The sequence below is a fragment of the Mastigoproctus giganteus genome, chromosome 8 (genome assembly GCF_048544385.1).
Source record: "Mastigoproctus giganteus isolate SK-2022 chromosome 8, ASM4854438v1, whole genome shotgun sequence".
In the NCBI taxonomy this organism is placed as follows: Eukaryota; Metazoa; Arthropoda; class Arachnida; order Uropygi; family Thelyphonidae; genus Mastigoproctus; species Mastigoproctus giganteus.
Window position 1 is genome coordinate 105,973,353 of NC_143582.1, and position 18,260 is coordinate 105,991,612.

Sequence of the window (18,260 nt, forward strand, 5' to 3'; positions counted from 1 at the left end):
CTAAATTAGTTATATTCTTAGCTAAGTACAAAAGATATATGCCAAAAAAGTGATTCAAACCTAAAAATTCTCATTTATTACAATTAAAACCCTTCTGTTCTCTTATGCTATTATTCTACTAAAAAGAATGCAGAATTGCAATTTGAGAAGTACAATATATGAAAAGAATAGATAGATAGGATGGGAAGGGAGGAGGAAGAGTTATGCTGTTAGATGAGTAACACAATATCTAACGAAGTGCAACCAGTTGACATGAATGGACAGTGAAGTGTTGAGTTAGTTTGGTGTGACATAAGAACTGTGAAAGCAAAATTGACACTAGGAGTGTATTATAGGCCTAATAACTCTGATGAGTACAATGAACAATAGTATAGAGAAAAAGAGTGGGACAGTAAATTAGACTTGCATGGTCTCTTGCACACTAGCAAGGCTTTGTGTTTTTATTGGATGATTGTTTTCTACAGCAGCGCATTCGGGAAGCAATTATAGTGAGTAATACTATTGATCTGATTATCAGTAGTGATTCTTCATGCATTAAGAATCTTCAGATAAAAGAACCAATAGGTGGTAGTGATCACAGTTTTCTGACGTGGGATTTTCTCAAAGAAGAAACTGCCATCAGGGGTGAAAGGAAGGGTTTTTTGCTTTTGCTAAGGTGATAATGGTGGTCTCAGCAGTTTTTAAATTTTACACAATGAGACCAATTGATTGTTGCCAACAGCAAATTCCAAATGGGATACATTCAAGGAAGTAATCTTGGAAGCTGGTAGGCTTTTCATACCAACTAAGAAATAACTGTTCAAGATTTAAGCCTAAATAGATGTCAGATGAACTAATGAGAGAAGAAAAATTAATGTGATCTGTATTAATTCCCAGGGGCTTATATCTGGTGAGAATATGCTTGGCACACCCAGGGTCCTGAGCTGGATATCATCATTCTTCTCTCTCTGTCTCTCTCTCTCTCTCTCTCTCTGTGGGTAACTTGGGAATATTTTTTTTTTATTTTTTTTTTTTTTTGGCTATTGCAGCATAAGCTTCAGGCTTCCTTGCACCATATAGCTAATAATGATAATAATTATTAGGTGACTCAGAAGACTATTGTAGATATAATCTGTAATCAAGTCACAAATTGGAATATCATCGGTTTGGCTGAACAAAAAGAAGTCAACTGAAGGCAGATTAGGAAAAATCTTTGGAAAAGGATGCAGAGAGGAACAGATCTAAAGATTCTTTACTTAGGTAAACTCTAGAAAGAAGAAGATGAACCAGATTGGTTCACTTGACCAATCTATCAGAGAGCTAAATGATTTTGTAATAACTGAGAGCAAAGGGGAGGAGAAATTTTTCAACTTGAACTTAAGAAAGACACCTGGGGTAGATGGAATCTATCCAGTTATATTAAAGGAGGCAGCAAAGGAAGCAAGCAAATCCTTAGTCATAATTATGAGAAGAGAACAGACTTCTGTGTGTTATCAGACACTCAGTCTAAAACACTGATGGATCCAATATCTTTCTATTTCAGAAGATTTAAGAGAAGTCCGGTTGGCCTTCCTCCCTAAAATCCCCTCATGCACACCTTCTCAATGGAAAACCCTGTTATGTCATTTAGGTGGCAAGGAATGTGTAGAGTGGTTCTATTCAAGCACATGACAGCATGAGAAAAAAATGGCCCTCAGTCCCAAATGGCTTTCACTCCCCCTCTTACGGCAGAGAGGGATCAGAGTGGTAGCAGAGGGTGCTAAGAATCTCTGGGTATGACCAGGCTGCCATGCACAGAAACTGAACTTCGCCTGTTACAACGTAAGATCGCTCATTGGTGAAGATAAGATATTAGAGCTGGAAAAGGAATTAGAAAATTTGAATTGGAATATCATCGGTTTGGCTGAACAAAAAGAAGAAATTAATCACTTATAAGTTTATCAATTGGATTTGCTATATACACCTTGGAAATGGTGAAAGGAGAGAAGATGGAGTTGACTTTCTGCTCTATAAAGATATAAAACAAATTTTGGAATTCAAAAGTATGTCACCAAGGGTGTCAAGACTACTACTCAGGATTTCTAAGGTACAAGCTAAAGGTTAGGATGATTTATGCACCAACATCGAGCCATGATGATGAAGAGGTTGAAGAAATATACACTGAAATTGAGAGTCTAATAGATGAGCAGAAAACCTACACAATCATTATGGGGACTTTAATGCTAAGGTTGGAAAGAGGTAAAACAGCGCAGAAAAGGGAACCATAGGAAATTTTGGAATTGGTGAAAGAAATGAAAGAGTTTATGACTAGAGGAATTTTTTTTATTTTTTTTTTTATGTAAACCCCAAACACGAGAGGTATTAGAACCTATCGTACTAAGTACCGTGCTTGGGATGGAGGTTGAGAAGAAGATATTTGTTAACATTGGACTTGACCTTCTGTAGACTGTAATTTTCAGGAAATGCGTATGAAGGAAAGTTGTTCCAGAAAACAGCAGTTGAATGAATAAATGAGGAAGATCAAAAGTTGCTTCTGTGAGTTTGAAGTTGGACAGTAAATCTATGTTGGCTGGTGGCCACACATGTTCGGACTGCTTTGAAAGAGAGAAAGCGGGAATTATAGAAGCCAATTCAGAAGAACAGTACCCATGGAAATATCTGTAGAAGAGGCATGCAGCATAAACAGTATGTCTATGAGACAGCGAGTGGAAAGAGTCTATTAGAGATGAATCATTAATTAACCTAACTGCCCTCTTCTGAATGGGATCAAGAAGCCTGAGAGAGGTTTTGGGAGCACCACCCCAGATGTGGGAACAGTATTCCATGATAGGTTGGATTTGCGATTTGCAGAGTGAACAGCTGTTTGGAAGAAAAGTAATGCTGAGAGCGAAAGAGAAAACAAAGTTTGTTAGATGCAGAGGAAGCAATATTTGTAATGTACTTGTGCCAAGAGAGATTGGAAGTCAGGGTAAGCCCCAAAAGAGATATATCATTTTGCTAGAAATTGGAGTGAGATATAAGACAATTTAATAGATATTGGAGTGACATATAAGACTTTTTGCAAGATATAAGACAAGACTGAGTTTTAGAAAGATTGAAATCAACTAAGTTGTCTTTGTCCCACTAGAGAATTACCTGGAGATTGGCATTTAAGGAATTTGTAGCACATTTTCGAGAAGTTGAAGCTGATTGAGCAGAGCAAGGTTTCTCAAAATGGAAAGTGGAATGCAATGTGCTATCATCGGCAAAACTATGGATAGGATTTCCAGTTAATGGAAGAAGGTCATTAGTTAATGAAAGAAGGTTAATGGTCATTAATATACAAGAGGAAAAGAGAGAGGGGAAAGAACTGAACCTTGGGGGACACCGGCATTAGTGGAGAAGTTAAAAGGCAGAGAGCCATCTACCATCACCCTCAGTGAGCAATCAGTTTTCTCAGAGAGAAAACTGGATAGTCAATTACAAAAAACAGTTGGCAAACCATAAGATGGAAGCTTGTTTAGAAGACCTTTATGCCAAACATGAACGAAAGCCTTTGAGATGTCAAGAGCAACTGCCTGTGTTTTACCAAACTTTTCCATTGAATTAGTCCATAAATGGGTAACATAAGCCAGAGACTATCACCAGTGGATCGAAACTGACGGAATCCATACTGGCGATCGTTGATCAAACGGAAGGTTTCTAGGTAGTTTAAGAGTTGGTGGTTAATTAATTTCTCCATTACTTTAGAAAGAGTAGAAATAATTGCAATGGGATGATAATTGGATGGGAGGGATTTGCCACCCTTTTTTGGAACTGGCTGGATATGAGCAAATTTCCAAGCAGAAGGAAAAATACCTTTGGAATAGGAAAATGAAAAAAGACAGCAAAGAACAGGAGTAGGTTCAGGTGCACAGGTTTTGAGAACAAGTGGAGAAATACCATCGGTCCTGGAAGTTAGAAGCTTTCTTAGCATCGAGATTCATCAAAATCTTTCTGACATCCTTTTGATGGAAGTCCACAGAAGGCATTGAATGGAGCATGTCTGAAATGGTGGAAGGTGTTTTACCAAGGTCATTAATACAGTAGGTGGAAAAAAAATGATGCTAGAAAGTCAACTTTATCCTTGGCTGCAGTGACAACAAAACAATCTGGTTTGGACAGAGGTGGGAGCAGAGATGGGCAAAAGTTGCAACCAATAGCTTTGGCAAGAGACCAGAATGCCTGGCTACCATTAGGGCAAGAAGCAAGTTTTCTATTCTTAGCCTATTCAAACTCTGGTTTGGACTGATTAATAACTGCTTTACAATTGTTGCGAGCTTTGGTGTAGGCACAAAATGAAACTGAAGAATTAGAAAGGAGCCAATTACGATATGCAGCATTCTGCTCTTGAACATCCTTAGCACAATAATTGGAAAACCAAGGTTTAGATAAAGGATGAGTATAATAAGAAAAACTGTTCGGAGAAATAGAGTGGGCCAGTAAATCAGAGAGTCTTATAATGGGGGATTTTAATTTCCCAGATATTGACTGGAATTTGGGGGCTGGTCACTCACACAGTAGCAAGGCTTTTGTGGATTTATTGGATGATTGTTTTCTACATCAGCATGTTCGGGAGGCAACTAGAGGGAGTAATACTCTTGATTTGATTATCAGTAGTGATTCTTCATGCATTAAGAATCTGCAGATAAATGAACCACTTGGTGGCAGTGATCACAGTGTGCTGAAGTGGGAGTTACTCAAAGAGGTAACTACCATTAGGGGTAAAGGGAAGGGGTATTGCTTTCGTAAAGGCGACTACAATGGACTGAGACAGTATTTAAATTCTATACAGTGGGATCAACTGATGATATTGCCAACAGCAAATTCAAAATGGGAAGCATTCAAAGAACTTATCGTGGAAGCTACTAGGCTTTACATACCAACTAAGAAATATTGTTCAAGGTTTAGGCCTAAATGGTTGTCAGATGAACTAATGAGGCATATGGCAGAGAAGAAAAATGCATGGGATACATACAAATTAACACGTGACACGGACGCCTATGATAGATACAAGTTGATATGCAACCAAGTTACAAAGGAGGTTAGGCAGGCGAAGGCAGATTACGAGAAATCCTTGGCAAGGGATGCAAAGAAAAACAGCAAAGAGTTCTTTACTTATGTAAACTCTAGAAGGAAGGGGATGAATCAGATTGGTCCACTTGAGATCGATGGGTCAACTGTTGATGACCCTGCTCGGGTAGCTAACAAACTAAATGAATATTTTGCATCGACATTCACACATGAGGAGTTATTCAGCGAGGGGAATGCCAGAGGTGTATTCAACTCTAGCAGTAAGCTAGAGAATCTTGTAATAACTGAGAGCAAAGTGGAGGAGAAATTGTTGAAGATAAACACAAGAAAGGCACCTGGGGTGGATGGGATCTATCCAGTTATATTAAAGGAGGCAGCAAAGGAGGTAAGCAAACCCTTAGCCATAATTATGAGAGCTTCCTTGGACTCAGGGGAGGTACCCATTGACTGGAGATGTGCAAATGTGACCCCAATTCACAAAGGGGGATCAAAGGCTGACACAAGTAATTATAGACCTGTGAGTTTAACTTCTGTTCCCGGAAAATTAATGGAGGCACTGGTGAAAGAAGCACTGCAGGATCATCTAGACAAGACTTCAGTTATAGCTAGGACACAGCATGGTTTTGTTAAGGGGAAGTCTTGCCTGACCAATTTGATTGGATACTATGATGCAGTCACAAAAGAACTGGATGCAGGGAATAACTTTGATATTATATACTTGGATCTTAGAAAGGCTTTTGATACTGTTGCACATGGAAGACTGCTGCACAAATTGGAGCAGTGTGGCATTGGAGGCAAGTTGCTGCTATGGATAAAGGGGTGGTTGAGGGGGAGAAGACAGAGAGTGGTAATCAATGGACACTGCTCATCGTGGACTAATGTTATTAGTGGAGTCCCTCAGGGTTCAGTATTGGGGCCTTTATTGTTTTCTGTATTTATAAATGATATTGATGATGGTATATCAGGCTTAATGTCCAAGTTTGCAGACGATACGAAGGTTGGCAGGGTTGTCAAGGACACTACTGACACTATGCTGCTGCAACAGGATTTGGAAAGGTTGAGCAGATGGGCTTCGAGGTGGCAAATGAAGTTTAACATTGACAAATGTAAAGTACTACATATGGGAAACAGCAACCCCAGAGCAACGTATCAACTCTGTGGTACTACACTGACAGTGGTAGAGAATGAAAGGGACCTGGGGGTGGTGGTGCAGGCAGATATGAAGTTCTCTGAGCAGTGCAGACGAGCTGCAAGAGTAGCTCATGGTGTATTGTCAATGATATATAGGAATTTTTCTAGCAGGGATAAGGAGGTGATTATTCCCTTGTATAAGGCAATGGTCAGGCCACACCTAGAGTACTGTATACAGGCCTGGAGGCCTCATTTCAGGAAGGATGTAGAGCTGCTGGAACGAGTACAGAGAAGGGCAACTAGATTGGTGAATGGGACAAAGGGGTTCTCTTACGAAGAAAGGCTTAAGTTTTGCAAATTACAGTGTCTGGAAACTAGGCACCAGCGGGGTGATCTGATAGAGGTGTACAAAGCCTTGAATGGTTTGAGCATGCTCAATGCTGATGGGATTCTTCCTCTAGCTCAGAAAAATCACCTGAGAGGGCATAAATTCAAATTGAGGAAAGACAGATGTAGGATAGATGTGCGGAAGTTTGCCTTTAGCCAGCGGGTGGTTGGTGGGTGGAACAGACTTCCATCCCTTGTCGTGGAAGTTGATAGCCTAAATAAGTTTAAGGCTCAGCTGGACAGGTATTTCGAACGAACAGAGGGGTGAAGTGGAAGTGGTTATTTTTATTTATTTATGTTACTTTTTTTTTTTTTTTTTTTTTTTTGGCTGATGCTGCATAAGCTTGCTTTCTTGCATCAAATGCCTCTACTAATGCTAATGCTAATGCTAATGAGATTTTAAAGTGGAGTGTGGGAAGAAGGTTTCTTTTCATGCAAGAATAATTTCACTGGCATAATCTTAGAAAACATTGACATCAGAAGTTTTGAAACAGTAATCCGACCAACGAAAAGAAATCTCCCAGGTAATCCCATTTTGCTTTCTTGTAATGCCAAACAATACAAGGTTGGGAATAGCCATGAGATAAAGGCTCCATTGGAGAAGAGACAATCACCAAGTTGTGATCTGTGGTGCCTAAATGACCTCTCACTTCGATCGTGTACTTAGAAGGGTTGTTTATGAGAATAAGATCAAGCGTGTTTGCTGTATTGTTAGGATTGTCCGATATTCTTGTAGGAAAACGAACAATCTGTGTAAGGTCATTAATAATTGCAAAAGCTTCAACATCTCGACCAGCTGGGTCAGTGTGACCCAGCTGGAGTTGTAAACATTAAAATTACCTCACTGTTAGAAAAGTTGGACTGGAGAAAGTCAAGTTGCAAAGAGAGGAAGTCAAAGAGCTCCTAGTGACTAGTGGAGTTGGGAGAATGGTACTGACAACAGATGAATTTGATACAATGAGGTAGAGAGATTTTAAGCTAGGGAAGGTTGAAAAGAGGAGATTCCAAATTACCAAGTCTCTGACAGGGAATATCGGAACGGATATTCCCTGTCATATACGCACAAGGATATGCACAAGTACCATCTTTGAGGCGAAAGGAATCATACAGCGAATAATTTGGGCAACTGAGATGAGCAGTAGTTGATTCAATTGATAACTGAGATTCTGTCAGAAAAAGTACATGACGTTTGGCAGACTGCAAGTAGAAGTGGACATTTTTTTTTTTTTATGAAAACCCCAAACACGAAAGGTATCAAAACCTATAGTACTTAGTACCGTGCATGGGTTGAAGGAGAAGTATGGGGGGGGGGGGGTGCTGGAAACTTTTCTCTAGAGACTAAACATGGGTTTCACCACTTCAAGCCTCCAGTAAGCAAAGTGGTGGTATTTCACCGGTTGATGAAAGTCATCTACCACCTATTGTTGAGATAAGAATTCAGACTATGTATATTTGTGAAATGAATTAGGAAGTGTGTAGAAGGTTTTGATCTTTTCACAGATATTCTCTATTAGTTTGACAATTCATGGTGTATTCAATAGTAAGAAAAAATGAGTTGGACATGCTGTATGAATTAATGAAATTTTTGGATATATGGCGTTCTTTACACGGTAAGAATGTACCCAGGTCCTTGATATAACATGGCCTTGACAATACCGCCACCCCGCATACACACTACTCGGACTCCCTCCAGTCACTTTCTGGCAGAGTAGAGGTAGCAAGATTGTACACTAGCTGATCTGGAAGTCTCCCAGAGAGTTACCAATAGGTTCGGTCCGGTGTACTAACTACCAGTCAGCCTGCGAACTCTGTTTTAGAGCTGTACTCACGTAATGTATGGAAGATTGGATCTCCCCACGATGTTCATCATAACCTCAAAAGTCATCGATCATACTGCATGACGGAAGAGATGGGGAAAGGTTGACCAGAACATAGCTCTGGAGACTAAACGTGGGTTCCATCATTTCAAGCCTCCAATAAGCAAAGTGGATGTATTGCACCGGTTGATGAGAGTCATCTACCACCTAGTACTGCCTGGTAACACAGAGGGGGCGGCATTCCTCCATGTGGTGTGTGTGTGCCACACCTCGACCCCTGCTTACATTGGTTCACACCTGGGTGGTCACCCACCATGTACTTGTGCATGGAGGTTATACCCAGGATTGCCAACAGTCCCACCATCGTGAAGCAGAGTTGCAAGCAGAGGAGTTGAAGAAAGGTTATGTGAAACAACCAGTCTCACATAACCTTTTGTGCACACGTGCGAAAATTGTATGATGAGGAGCACGTCTGTGTGGGAAACTTTCCTGGTACAAGCGCAGAGCGGCGCGCCCATTACAGTCCACAGCTCCATACGCGAGGTGCATGTCGTCCAGTTTAACGTTTGAATACTCGTCCATCCTACTGCCTCTGGAACCAGTTCTCAAATGCTGACTTCCAGCGTGATTGCTGTTCACCCGACCTCCCATTCAACGTCCTCTACCGCATGACGAAGGCATTTCAGACCCTGCAATGCTATGTGATTCCGATTCATCTTTGTGCCCCCTACACCTCCTGCAAGTTTGTCACTGGTAGTGAATCTCCCTGTATATATACACTCACACAGAGAATCGCATCTAACAAGCAGAAAATTGAGTATGGGTGCCGCATGATAAAATAAATTACTTAGTGGTGCCGTTATTAAAAAAAGGTTGAAAACCACTGGACTAGCTTATATATACCATATTCTTCTGTGTCACCTGATAATTTCTATGCATCCCATGCATTTTTCGTCTGTACCACGAGTCTCAGTTGTTCTTCTGCCATACATTTAGGTCTAAATCTTGAATATTTCTTAGTTGTGACAAAAATCTAGTAGCTTCCAAGATTACTTTCTTGAATGCTTCCGTTTAGAAATTACTGTTGGTAACATCAGCTGATCCCATTGAATAGAATTTGTAAACTGTGTGAGGCGACTATAGTCACCTTTACGAAAACAAAATCCCTTCCCTTTCTCCCCTGGTACATTTTTAAATAAATCCCATATCAGCACTAGGTCACTGCCACCTAGTGATTTCCTTATCTTCAGATTCTTAATGCATGAAGAATATTTACTCAAGAGTACTTACTCCCTTTAGTTACAGCTTGTACGTGCTGGTGTAGGAAAAATGCATCCATTAAATCCACAAAAGCCTTGCTAGTGTAGGAGTGACCAACACACAATTCCAGTCAATATCTGGGAAGTTAAAATCCCACATAACAAGACATTCTGATTTACTGACCCACTCCAATTTTCTGTGCAGTTGTTCATTGTACTCATCAGTTCCAGTATACTTGGTAATTTGGAATCTCCTCTTTTCGATCTTCTCTGGCTCAAAATCTCTCTACCTCATTAAGTCAAATTCCTCTGTTGTCTCTACCATTCTCCCAACTCCCCTAATCACTTGGAGCTCTTTGACTTCCACTCTTTGCAACTTGACTTTCTCCAGTCCAACTTTCCTAAAAGTGAGGTAATTTTTCTTGGTGATTTTAATGTTCACAACTCCAGCTGGCTTCCGTTTTCTAGTCACACCGACCCATCGGGTCGAGATGCTGAGTCTTTTGCAATTACTAATGACCTTGCACAGATTGTTCATATACCTACAAGAATACCGGATAATCCTAATCATATAGCCAACACGCTTGTTCTTTTTCTTACAAACAACCCTTCTAAGTACACGGTCGAAGTGAGAGGTCCTTTAGGCACTTCAGATCATAACTTGCTGAGTTATGATCTCTTTGACTTCCTCTCTTTGCAACTTGACTTTCTCCAGTCCAACTTCCTAACAGTGAGGTAATTTTCCTTGGTGATTTTAATGTTCACAACTCCAGTTGGCTTCTGTTTTCTTGTCACACCAACCCAGCTAGTCTAGATGCTGAGGCTTTTGCAATTACTAATGACCTTGCACAGATTGTTCATTTACGTACCAGAATACTGGAAAATCCTAACCATACAACCAACACACTTGATCTTTTTCTTGCTAATTACCCTCCCAGGGGCTCATACTCACATCTGTGAGTATGAGCTTGACACACCCAGGTTCCTTAGGTGAATATCATCATACTTCTCTTTCTTGGTGATTCCCTTCTCCTCTTCTCTCTCTCAGATTATTTCAGAAATTTTTTTTTAGCGGGTGCAGCATAAGCCTCAGGCTTCCTTGCACCTCATGGTTAATAATAATAAGTACACAGTCGAAGTGAGTGGTCCTTTAGTCACCTCAGATCACAACTTGGTGATTGTCTCTTCTCCAATGGAGCCTTTATCTCATGGCGGCGTCTCCGTAGCCAGGTGGGAAGGAGCAGCAGTGCGTACCACACGCTTCTTGATTAGACCGGGGTTCGAGCCCGTCACCACCAAATATGGAGGATGCGGAAAGGTCAAGGAATGACCACCGCATATTCCGGAGCAATATGGCCTTAGTTGCTAATGCTCCTAAAAACCAAAACAACAACAACAACAATTATCTCATGGCTATTCCCAACCTTACATTGTTTGGCCTTAGAAGAATGCAAAATGGGATGACCTGCGAGATTTCTTTTCCTTGGTCAGATTACTGTTTCAAAACTTCTGATGTCAATGTTTGCTTAGATCGTGTCAGTGAAATTATTCTTGTAGGAATGAAATCCTTTATTCCACACTCCACTTTAAAATCTCATCCTTTATCTAAACCGTGGTTTTCCAATAAATGTGGTTTTCCAATAAATGTGCTAAGGCTGTTCAAGTGAAGAACGTTGCATATCGTAATTGGCTTGTTTCCAATTCTTCAGTTTCATTTTCTGCCTACACCAAAGCTCGCAAAAATTGTAAAGCAGTTATTAATCAGTCCACACCAGATTTTGAAAAGGCTAAGAGTAGAAAACTTCCTTATTTCCCTAATGGTAGCCGAGCATTCTAGTCTCTTGCCAAAGCTATTGGCCGCATCTTTTGCCCATCTCTGCGCCCACCTGTCAAGACGCACTATAGCAAGTGTAGCTTATCTGTCAAAACCAGATGGTTCTGTTGTCGCTTTGACCAAGGATTTTCGGCCCATTTTTCTTCCAACTCGTGTATTAATAAAACACCTTAGTAAAAACGTCTGTAACACCTGTGTCTTAGTAAAACACCTTCCACAATTCCCAAAATGCTCCATTCACTGCCTCCTGTGGTCTTCCGTCAAAAGGAAATCAGAAGGATTTTCATGTATCTTGATGCTAAGAAAGCTCCAGTTTCTGATGGTATTTGTCCACCACTTGTTCTCAAAACCTGTTCTCCTGAACTTTCTCCTGTTCTTTTCCACCTTTTTTCACTTTCTTATGCTTTCTCTATCCCCTTGAAAAGAATTGTATAAGAACCTGAAGAAGTTGTTGATAGATATTAATTATAAAGAACATTATTGGTTGGTCTGTTCTGGCTTTAAAGTGATAGGCATGTTACTTGGACAGCATTCTGGCTACACAAAAATGCCTTTATTTGTGTGAGTGGGACAGTTTGGAAAGGAGTAAGCACTGGGATGTCAATGTCTGGCTAGAGTGGGTAGTTTGGATCAAAGGACACAGTTCAGAAACCACTGGTAGACCCAAAACTCTCATCCTTTCACTCTTTCAATTCAAACTGTGTTTGACAGAACCATTTATGAAACTGATTCATTGAACCCAGTTTAAGGCGGTCCCTGCTTCAATCAATCACCAAAAAAAACCTAAAACAAGGTATTTTTGTTGGACCTCAAATTCGCAAACTAACGAGGACCGAGATTTTGAGGGAACTATCAATAAAAGAGAAAAGCAGGCATGGATTAGCTTTGGGTCTGTTGTTGAGAAGTTATTAGGGAACAGCAAGGATCTAGACTACAAGAATATATACAAGAGTTTATTTATGGATGGGTAACTCAAACACATCATTTCTCCTACCGAGGTTGTTTTGATTATATCTCATATTGTGAATACCTTCACAACAAGTTGTCATGGTATTGCACTACCTTGAATAAGTAACACTTCACCTATGGAGAAAACTATTGTTACTTATTCCGGCAGATACCACCGCCCAAATGGTACAATTTCAAGGCTTTTTGTCCCTCTTCTTTGGGTGGGTAGCTATCCTGTTGTTGCAGTAGTGATAACCCAGTTATGAAGTATAACTCTATAATATGAGATTTGTGTGATAGTGTGCGCAGTTTAATCCAAAAGATATTTCTTGGCTTGAATGCCTAAGATTATAAAGGAGTTTATTTATGCATGGGTAATGGGTAATGCAATTATTTAAACATGTGGTACTTATTCTTGGCAGACCACTACCTCCCAGATGGCCCGTTTTAAGCCTTTTTGGCCCCTCTTTAGTGGGTAGGTAGGTACTCTATTGTTGTGAAGTATTCACAATATGAGATATAATTAAAACTACCCTGGTAGTAGAAATATATGTGTGTGTGTGCGCACTACTCATGCATAAATAAACTCAATCAACTCTTATGCATTCAGCCAAGAAATATCTTTTGGATACAAGAATATAGTTGAAAATATGTTGGCTAACTTAAAGAAGCTGGGCTGCAACATGAGTGTCAAGGTGCATTTTTACATTCCCACATTGACTACTTCTCAGAAAATCTAGGAAGCGTTAGTGAAGAACAGGGGGAGAGTTTTCAGTGGACATTAAAGACATGACACTGAGTACCTGGGGAGGTGGAATGTTAGTATGATGGCTGATTATTGCTGAAGAGGAAATGTAAAGTAGAAGGCTCTGCAAAAAAATCAAAGAAATGAAAATTTCACTCACTGTAGATCATTTTATAAAGTGAGCGGTAAGAGTTTAGTGGACTTTTTATTACGCTACCCTTTTTAATAGTGTTTTCAAGGTGTAAATATAAAAGTCTGGCAAAAGTAGTATTTTGTTATAATTTCAGTGCACAAATTCTGCCAAAATTAATAAAAATTTGTTAAAATGAAGAAAATCAAAATCATGAGAGAAAATTTGAAAAATCAGTTTTCTTTCATGATTTTAAAGAAACATGAGATGGAAACAAATTAGAAGTCATTTTTGAAATGAGCATTAGAAAATGATTCAGAAACACCATTTTCTGAGTAAACATCAAAGAATTTCTTTTTTTAAAACTGCAGAGCAATGTAATCACTCATGCTGTCCCCTTGAAAATAATTTGAAAGTATGGATCCCACTTTATGACAGTGCCTTAGAAAATTTTTAATTGTCTTAGTTTCTATGTGTGTCTTTGGAAGTCGTTCTGCACTTGTGGTGTTATTAGTGATATTGCAGAGTTTCCACACTCGTTATGCCTGATAATAAAGTAAGTGTGCCATCAGTTCTCTCAAAGTTTTTCAATGACACATTTTGCTAATGTCAGCTCTGTTAGTTTTAGGCTTTTCATAACTCATACATTAGGAAAGCTTCTGAATTCAGCAAAAACCTTGAAATAAATCACAGGTAACTTCCAATCAAGATTTGGAAACTTTTGGTTCAATTTTTAATTAATGTATTTTATTTGAGATGCATATTTGGCTTATATAATTTTACCTTTCTAATTTAATTGTGCTAGAAACATCAAAATATTGATTTCTAATTAATGTGTTTTGACCAAAGGAAAGATGATGTAATTTCTAAACTTACATGAATCCCTACTTCTCTCTCATTTTCCATTTCTTTAGACTTATTACAAACAGGGCTCAAAGTGGTCTGAAATGTTGAGTGCAGGCCACAATATATTCATTATTTGGAGCATATTTCCAAATAATGAATATCACGGGATGAACTGCTTTTATTGCTCTAAAGTTAACTGCTTATGTATGCCTTGTCTTTCACAAAGATTTGTGCTTTCAACCATTGATTTATTTTTAGTTTCATGATTATGTATTATATTGTTAATTTTATTTCTTGAAGGACCTGAATTTGCATTTTTATTTTAATATATGTGGTACAGGGATTGTCTCTGCTTCTCATATAATTAATTAGAAATGCAAATTGGTGTGTCTTTTGTGGATAACATTTAATTTCTGACAATTCTTCTGACATTGCACATCAAAAGAGACTAAAAGACGTAAGTTAATATTAATACTTTCTGTTAGGAATATCTGTGGTTTAGTCCTGTTCATCTTCTGGAAAATATTTAAAGAGTATTTCAAATTTTTCTGCATGGCACATATTGGTACTGATGTTATAAAATTCTACATAACCCAGAAAGTTCTTAGAACTCTCCACATCCAGTTTTTGAGATTTCCATTCAAGAAATGTTTTCATTCTCTTGTAATATTAGTAAACGTTTGATACACAGTACAGCTTACTAGATTTAAACTGATTGTCAATGTCATGCAGTTTTTTTTCCCTTGTATCTCTTGCCAGTAGTTTGTCAAATATGTAGTTTATACAGTGGCAAAATAAAATTTGTGTAATTTTTTGTAAAAGTAACATTGGTACTCCATTATTAGCGCATAGCATTAGAGCTGCACCATTGCATGCATAAGCATTCAGAAACTCACCCAAAAATTTGTCATTGAAGTTACCTTTTTGAAATATAGCTCTTGAATAATTGAAACATGATTTACCTTTTTCATTTTCTAATTCTGTGATATTGAGAAATAAATTTGTTAAGATATTTTTCCTAATCCCCTTGTTAAGTTAATAATGAAATTTGAATTTTGACTTTTGTTAAGATGGCTTTTTTAACAAAGGATTTAAATATGTAAATTAAATATAGTGTGAATTAATTAGTAGAGTTTCTTGCATATTTTCATTTTCTTTAGTCCCATTGCCACCCTTTCTTATTATGACTGCCTTAAAAACACCATGTTTTTTTTTTATTTTTAATTTGTTTTTATTCCTGTGCTTTACAGGAAGTTTTATGCAGTTGAGGGGTTAATAAGCATTCTCTAAAAAGCAAACATTATCATCAATAAATGAGATTTTACAGATCAAAATGAAAACAATATGCAGTTTCATCTTTTAAACTTTCAATTTCTTCATTGATGATGTGTCGTGTTGTTTGTTTGTTTACACGGAACATAAATATTTTATATACGTTATAGCTGTTGATCCTATTGTGCAAGGAAAAACAAGAGCTGAACAATTCTATAGAGGTGATACTCAAGGCAAAAAGGTAATTCCTGATCTATTCATCTGACCATAACTTGCAATTTATTATATAAAGTTGCTAAAATATTATTATGAATTTCTTTTCTTAAACCCAAAGTGAAGTTTTCAACATACTCTTTAATTTAAATTTTTTCATTAAAGAAAATAGCACTGTCAGTTCTTAGTGACATTGTAGAACAGTTACCTATGAAGAGAACAAAGGATGGCCTGAGCATCCACTTGAAAAAGTTTGAGGCAGTGTTGAGAAAAATGACACGTTACAGCTAAATTTGAAGTTGTCTGGAATTTTGTGCAGGCATGATAAGAGGGAGTGTGTGACTGAGCCTTGTGAAACAGTTTAGCTGCATAGGTTTTGCAATGTCCATAGGGTAGAATTTTTTGCAGAATGGCCTGCACATTTTAACAGAAGGGGCTGTTTTTGAGAGATGGTCCTTGAAGCTTGTCACAGACATTCCCTCAGTTATGATTGGCTAGAGCTTCCTACTTCGGAGTCTAAAATGCTGCTGGAACTGATATTCGGGTGACACTCCTGAGTCAAGTGGATCAAATTTCGGTTAAGTACGGTCATTCTCTAGCGACTACACCCTCTGCTTATGCCTGCACAATTGTGGGACTGTTAGTAACCCTGGCAAAAACATTTGTGTTCAAGTCCTGAAATACTTCACCCAGTATACTGAAGGGGGCAACACATGTATGAAGCAGGGTTTGAGGTGAGATGTATACTAACCTTGACCCCTGTAATGGACACCACGAGGTGGGGTGTCCACACAGAGGAATGCTGTCCATCTATCTTCCCAGGCAATATTATGTGGGAGGTGACTCTCACCAACCAGTGCAATACTACACTTTATTTATTGGAAGCTTGAAATGGTAGAACCCATGCAACACTGCACTTTACTTATTGGAAGTTTGTTTGTTTGTTATTTGGTTTTTAGGAGCATTAGCAACTAAGGCCATATTGCTCCGGGGATATGCGGTGGTCATTCCCTGACCTTTCCGCATCCTCCGTATTTGGTGGTCACGGGCTCGAACTCCGGTCTAAATCAAGAAGCGTGTGCTACGCACTGCTGCTCCTGCCCACCTGGCTACGGAGGCGCCTTCTTATTGGAAGCTTGAAGTGGTGACACCTATGTTTAGTCTCTAGAGCAAAGCTCAGACAAAACCCATCTCTTCCATCATGCAATCTGATTTATGTCTTATGCAGTGCCAGACCTAAGTATTTCAGTACCCTGGGCAGAGAGATTTTTCAGCACCCATTTATTATTATAATTATTAATAGCCATATGGTGCAAGGAAGCCTGAGGCTTATGCTGCACCAGGAAAAAAAAAAAAAAAATTCCCGAGTTACCCTGAGAGAGAGAGAGAGAGAGAGAGAGTCAGAGTCAGAGTCAAAAGTAGAAGGGAATCACCAAGAAAGAGAAGAATGATGATATCCAGCTCAGGACCCTGGGTGTGCCGAGCCCATACTCACCAGATGTGAGCCCACGGGGTTATTAATGATATATATATCCAATAGACTTTCAGAGTAACAGCACCTTCGTGGATTCAGGTGCCATTATTTCAATTTTTATGTTATCTAGAAAGTTTTTTTTTTTTTTTAATATATTTATGCAGAAATAATGAGGCTAAATAAGAAATAGAGAGATTAAGAATGCAGTTTTATTAACTGCACATTAAAAAACAAACGTTGACGATCCAATGTTATATTCTGCCATTAATATACTCCTGATTATGTCCTGTTCTGTTTTCTTTATTATATCAAGTTTAGTCTGTCTGGGTAGCACAGTGGTATTGTCATCATCCTCTCAACACTGGATAGAAAAAGCCTGGGTTTGAATCCTTTCGATGATGTGGGAACTTTAATGGGCTTTTTTCACTCTGTGGCTCAGTTAGTTGGTCCCAGGCATAGATAGCAAGGTTTCCCTTCTAGGAACTGGGGTTTTTCATCCAGCAAAACAGGCAAATCCACCAAAGAATACATGCAATTTACGAATATCATACACATGGGTATATGAATTAACTTTCTGGGTGAACCTAATGTAATAGTTTGGATCATATCAAGTTTGTCACTAAGCTTTAATGTTCCACACCAAGTGTGGAAGTTTGCCTTTAGCCAGCAGGTGGTTGATTGTGTGAACAAACTCAAGTTTGTTCAAACAATAAATTCAAGGGAACTAGACAAATTCTTGGTGGGTATGGATGGTTGAAGTGTGTAGGTTATTTATTTTTTATTTTGGCTGATGCTTTATAACTTGCTTTCTTGCATCATTTGCCACTGTTAATACTAATATGCAACTGAGATGATCATCAACTTGGGTTCCATCAGCATTGTATCTTAAAACTGCAAATAAATGGACAGATTTTTTTTCTCACAATTTAATCACACCCAAATTGACACAGTTATTCTCACTTTATAATTTTACACATAGGAAGAGTTTTAAGCTTTGGACAAAATGTGAAGGATGTCACATGCCAATAGAAAAAAAAAAATAAGTCGAGCCTCCTTAAAAACTAATACTACAGTTATTAGTGGAATTACTCGTAATTGTAGTATTATTCTCGAAATCACTAACTAATATTAACTAGTACCACTAATGCTACTTTGTATCACTACTAATATTAG

General features: G+C 38.6%; 1 protein-coding gene across 3 annotated transcripts in view; it reads left to right on the forward strand.

The window, feature by feature from the left end:
- Positions 1-18,260, forward strand: part of LOC150081753 (2-oxoglutarate dehydrogenase complex component E1-like) — a 1,213,922-nt gene that overhangs the window by 450,197 nt on the left and 745,465 nt on the right. For all 3 annotated transcript variants that reach the window (XM_090378853.1, XM_090378854.1, XM_090378852.1), the window contains exon 9: positions 15,571-15,641. In XM_090378853.1, the coding sequence (XP_090234979.1) occupies positions 15,571-15,641 (71 nt within the window). The remainder of the gene's footprint in view (positions 1-15,570; positions 15,642-18,260) is intronic.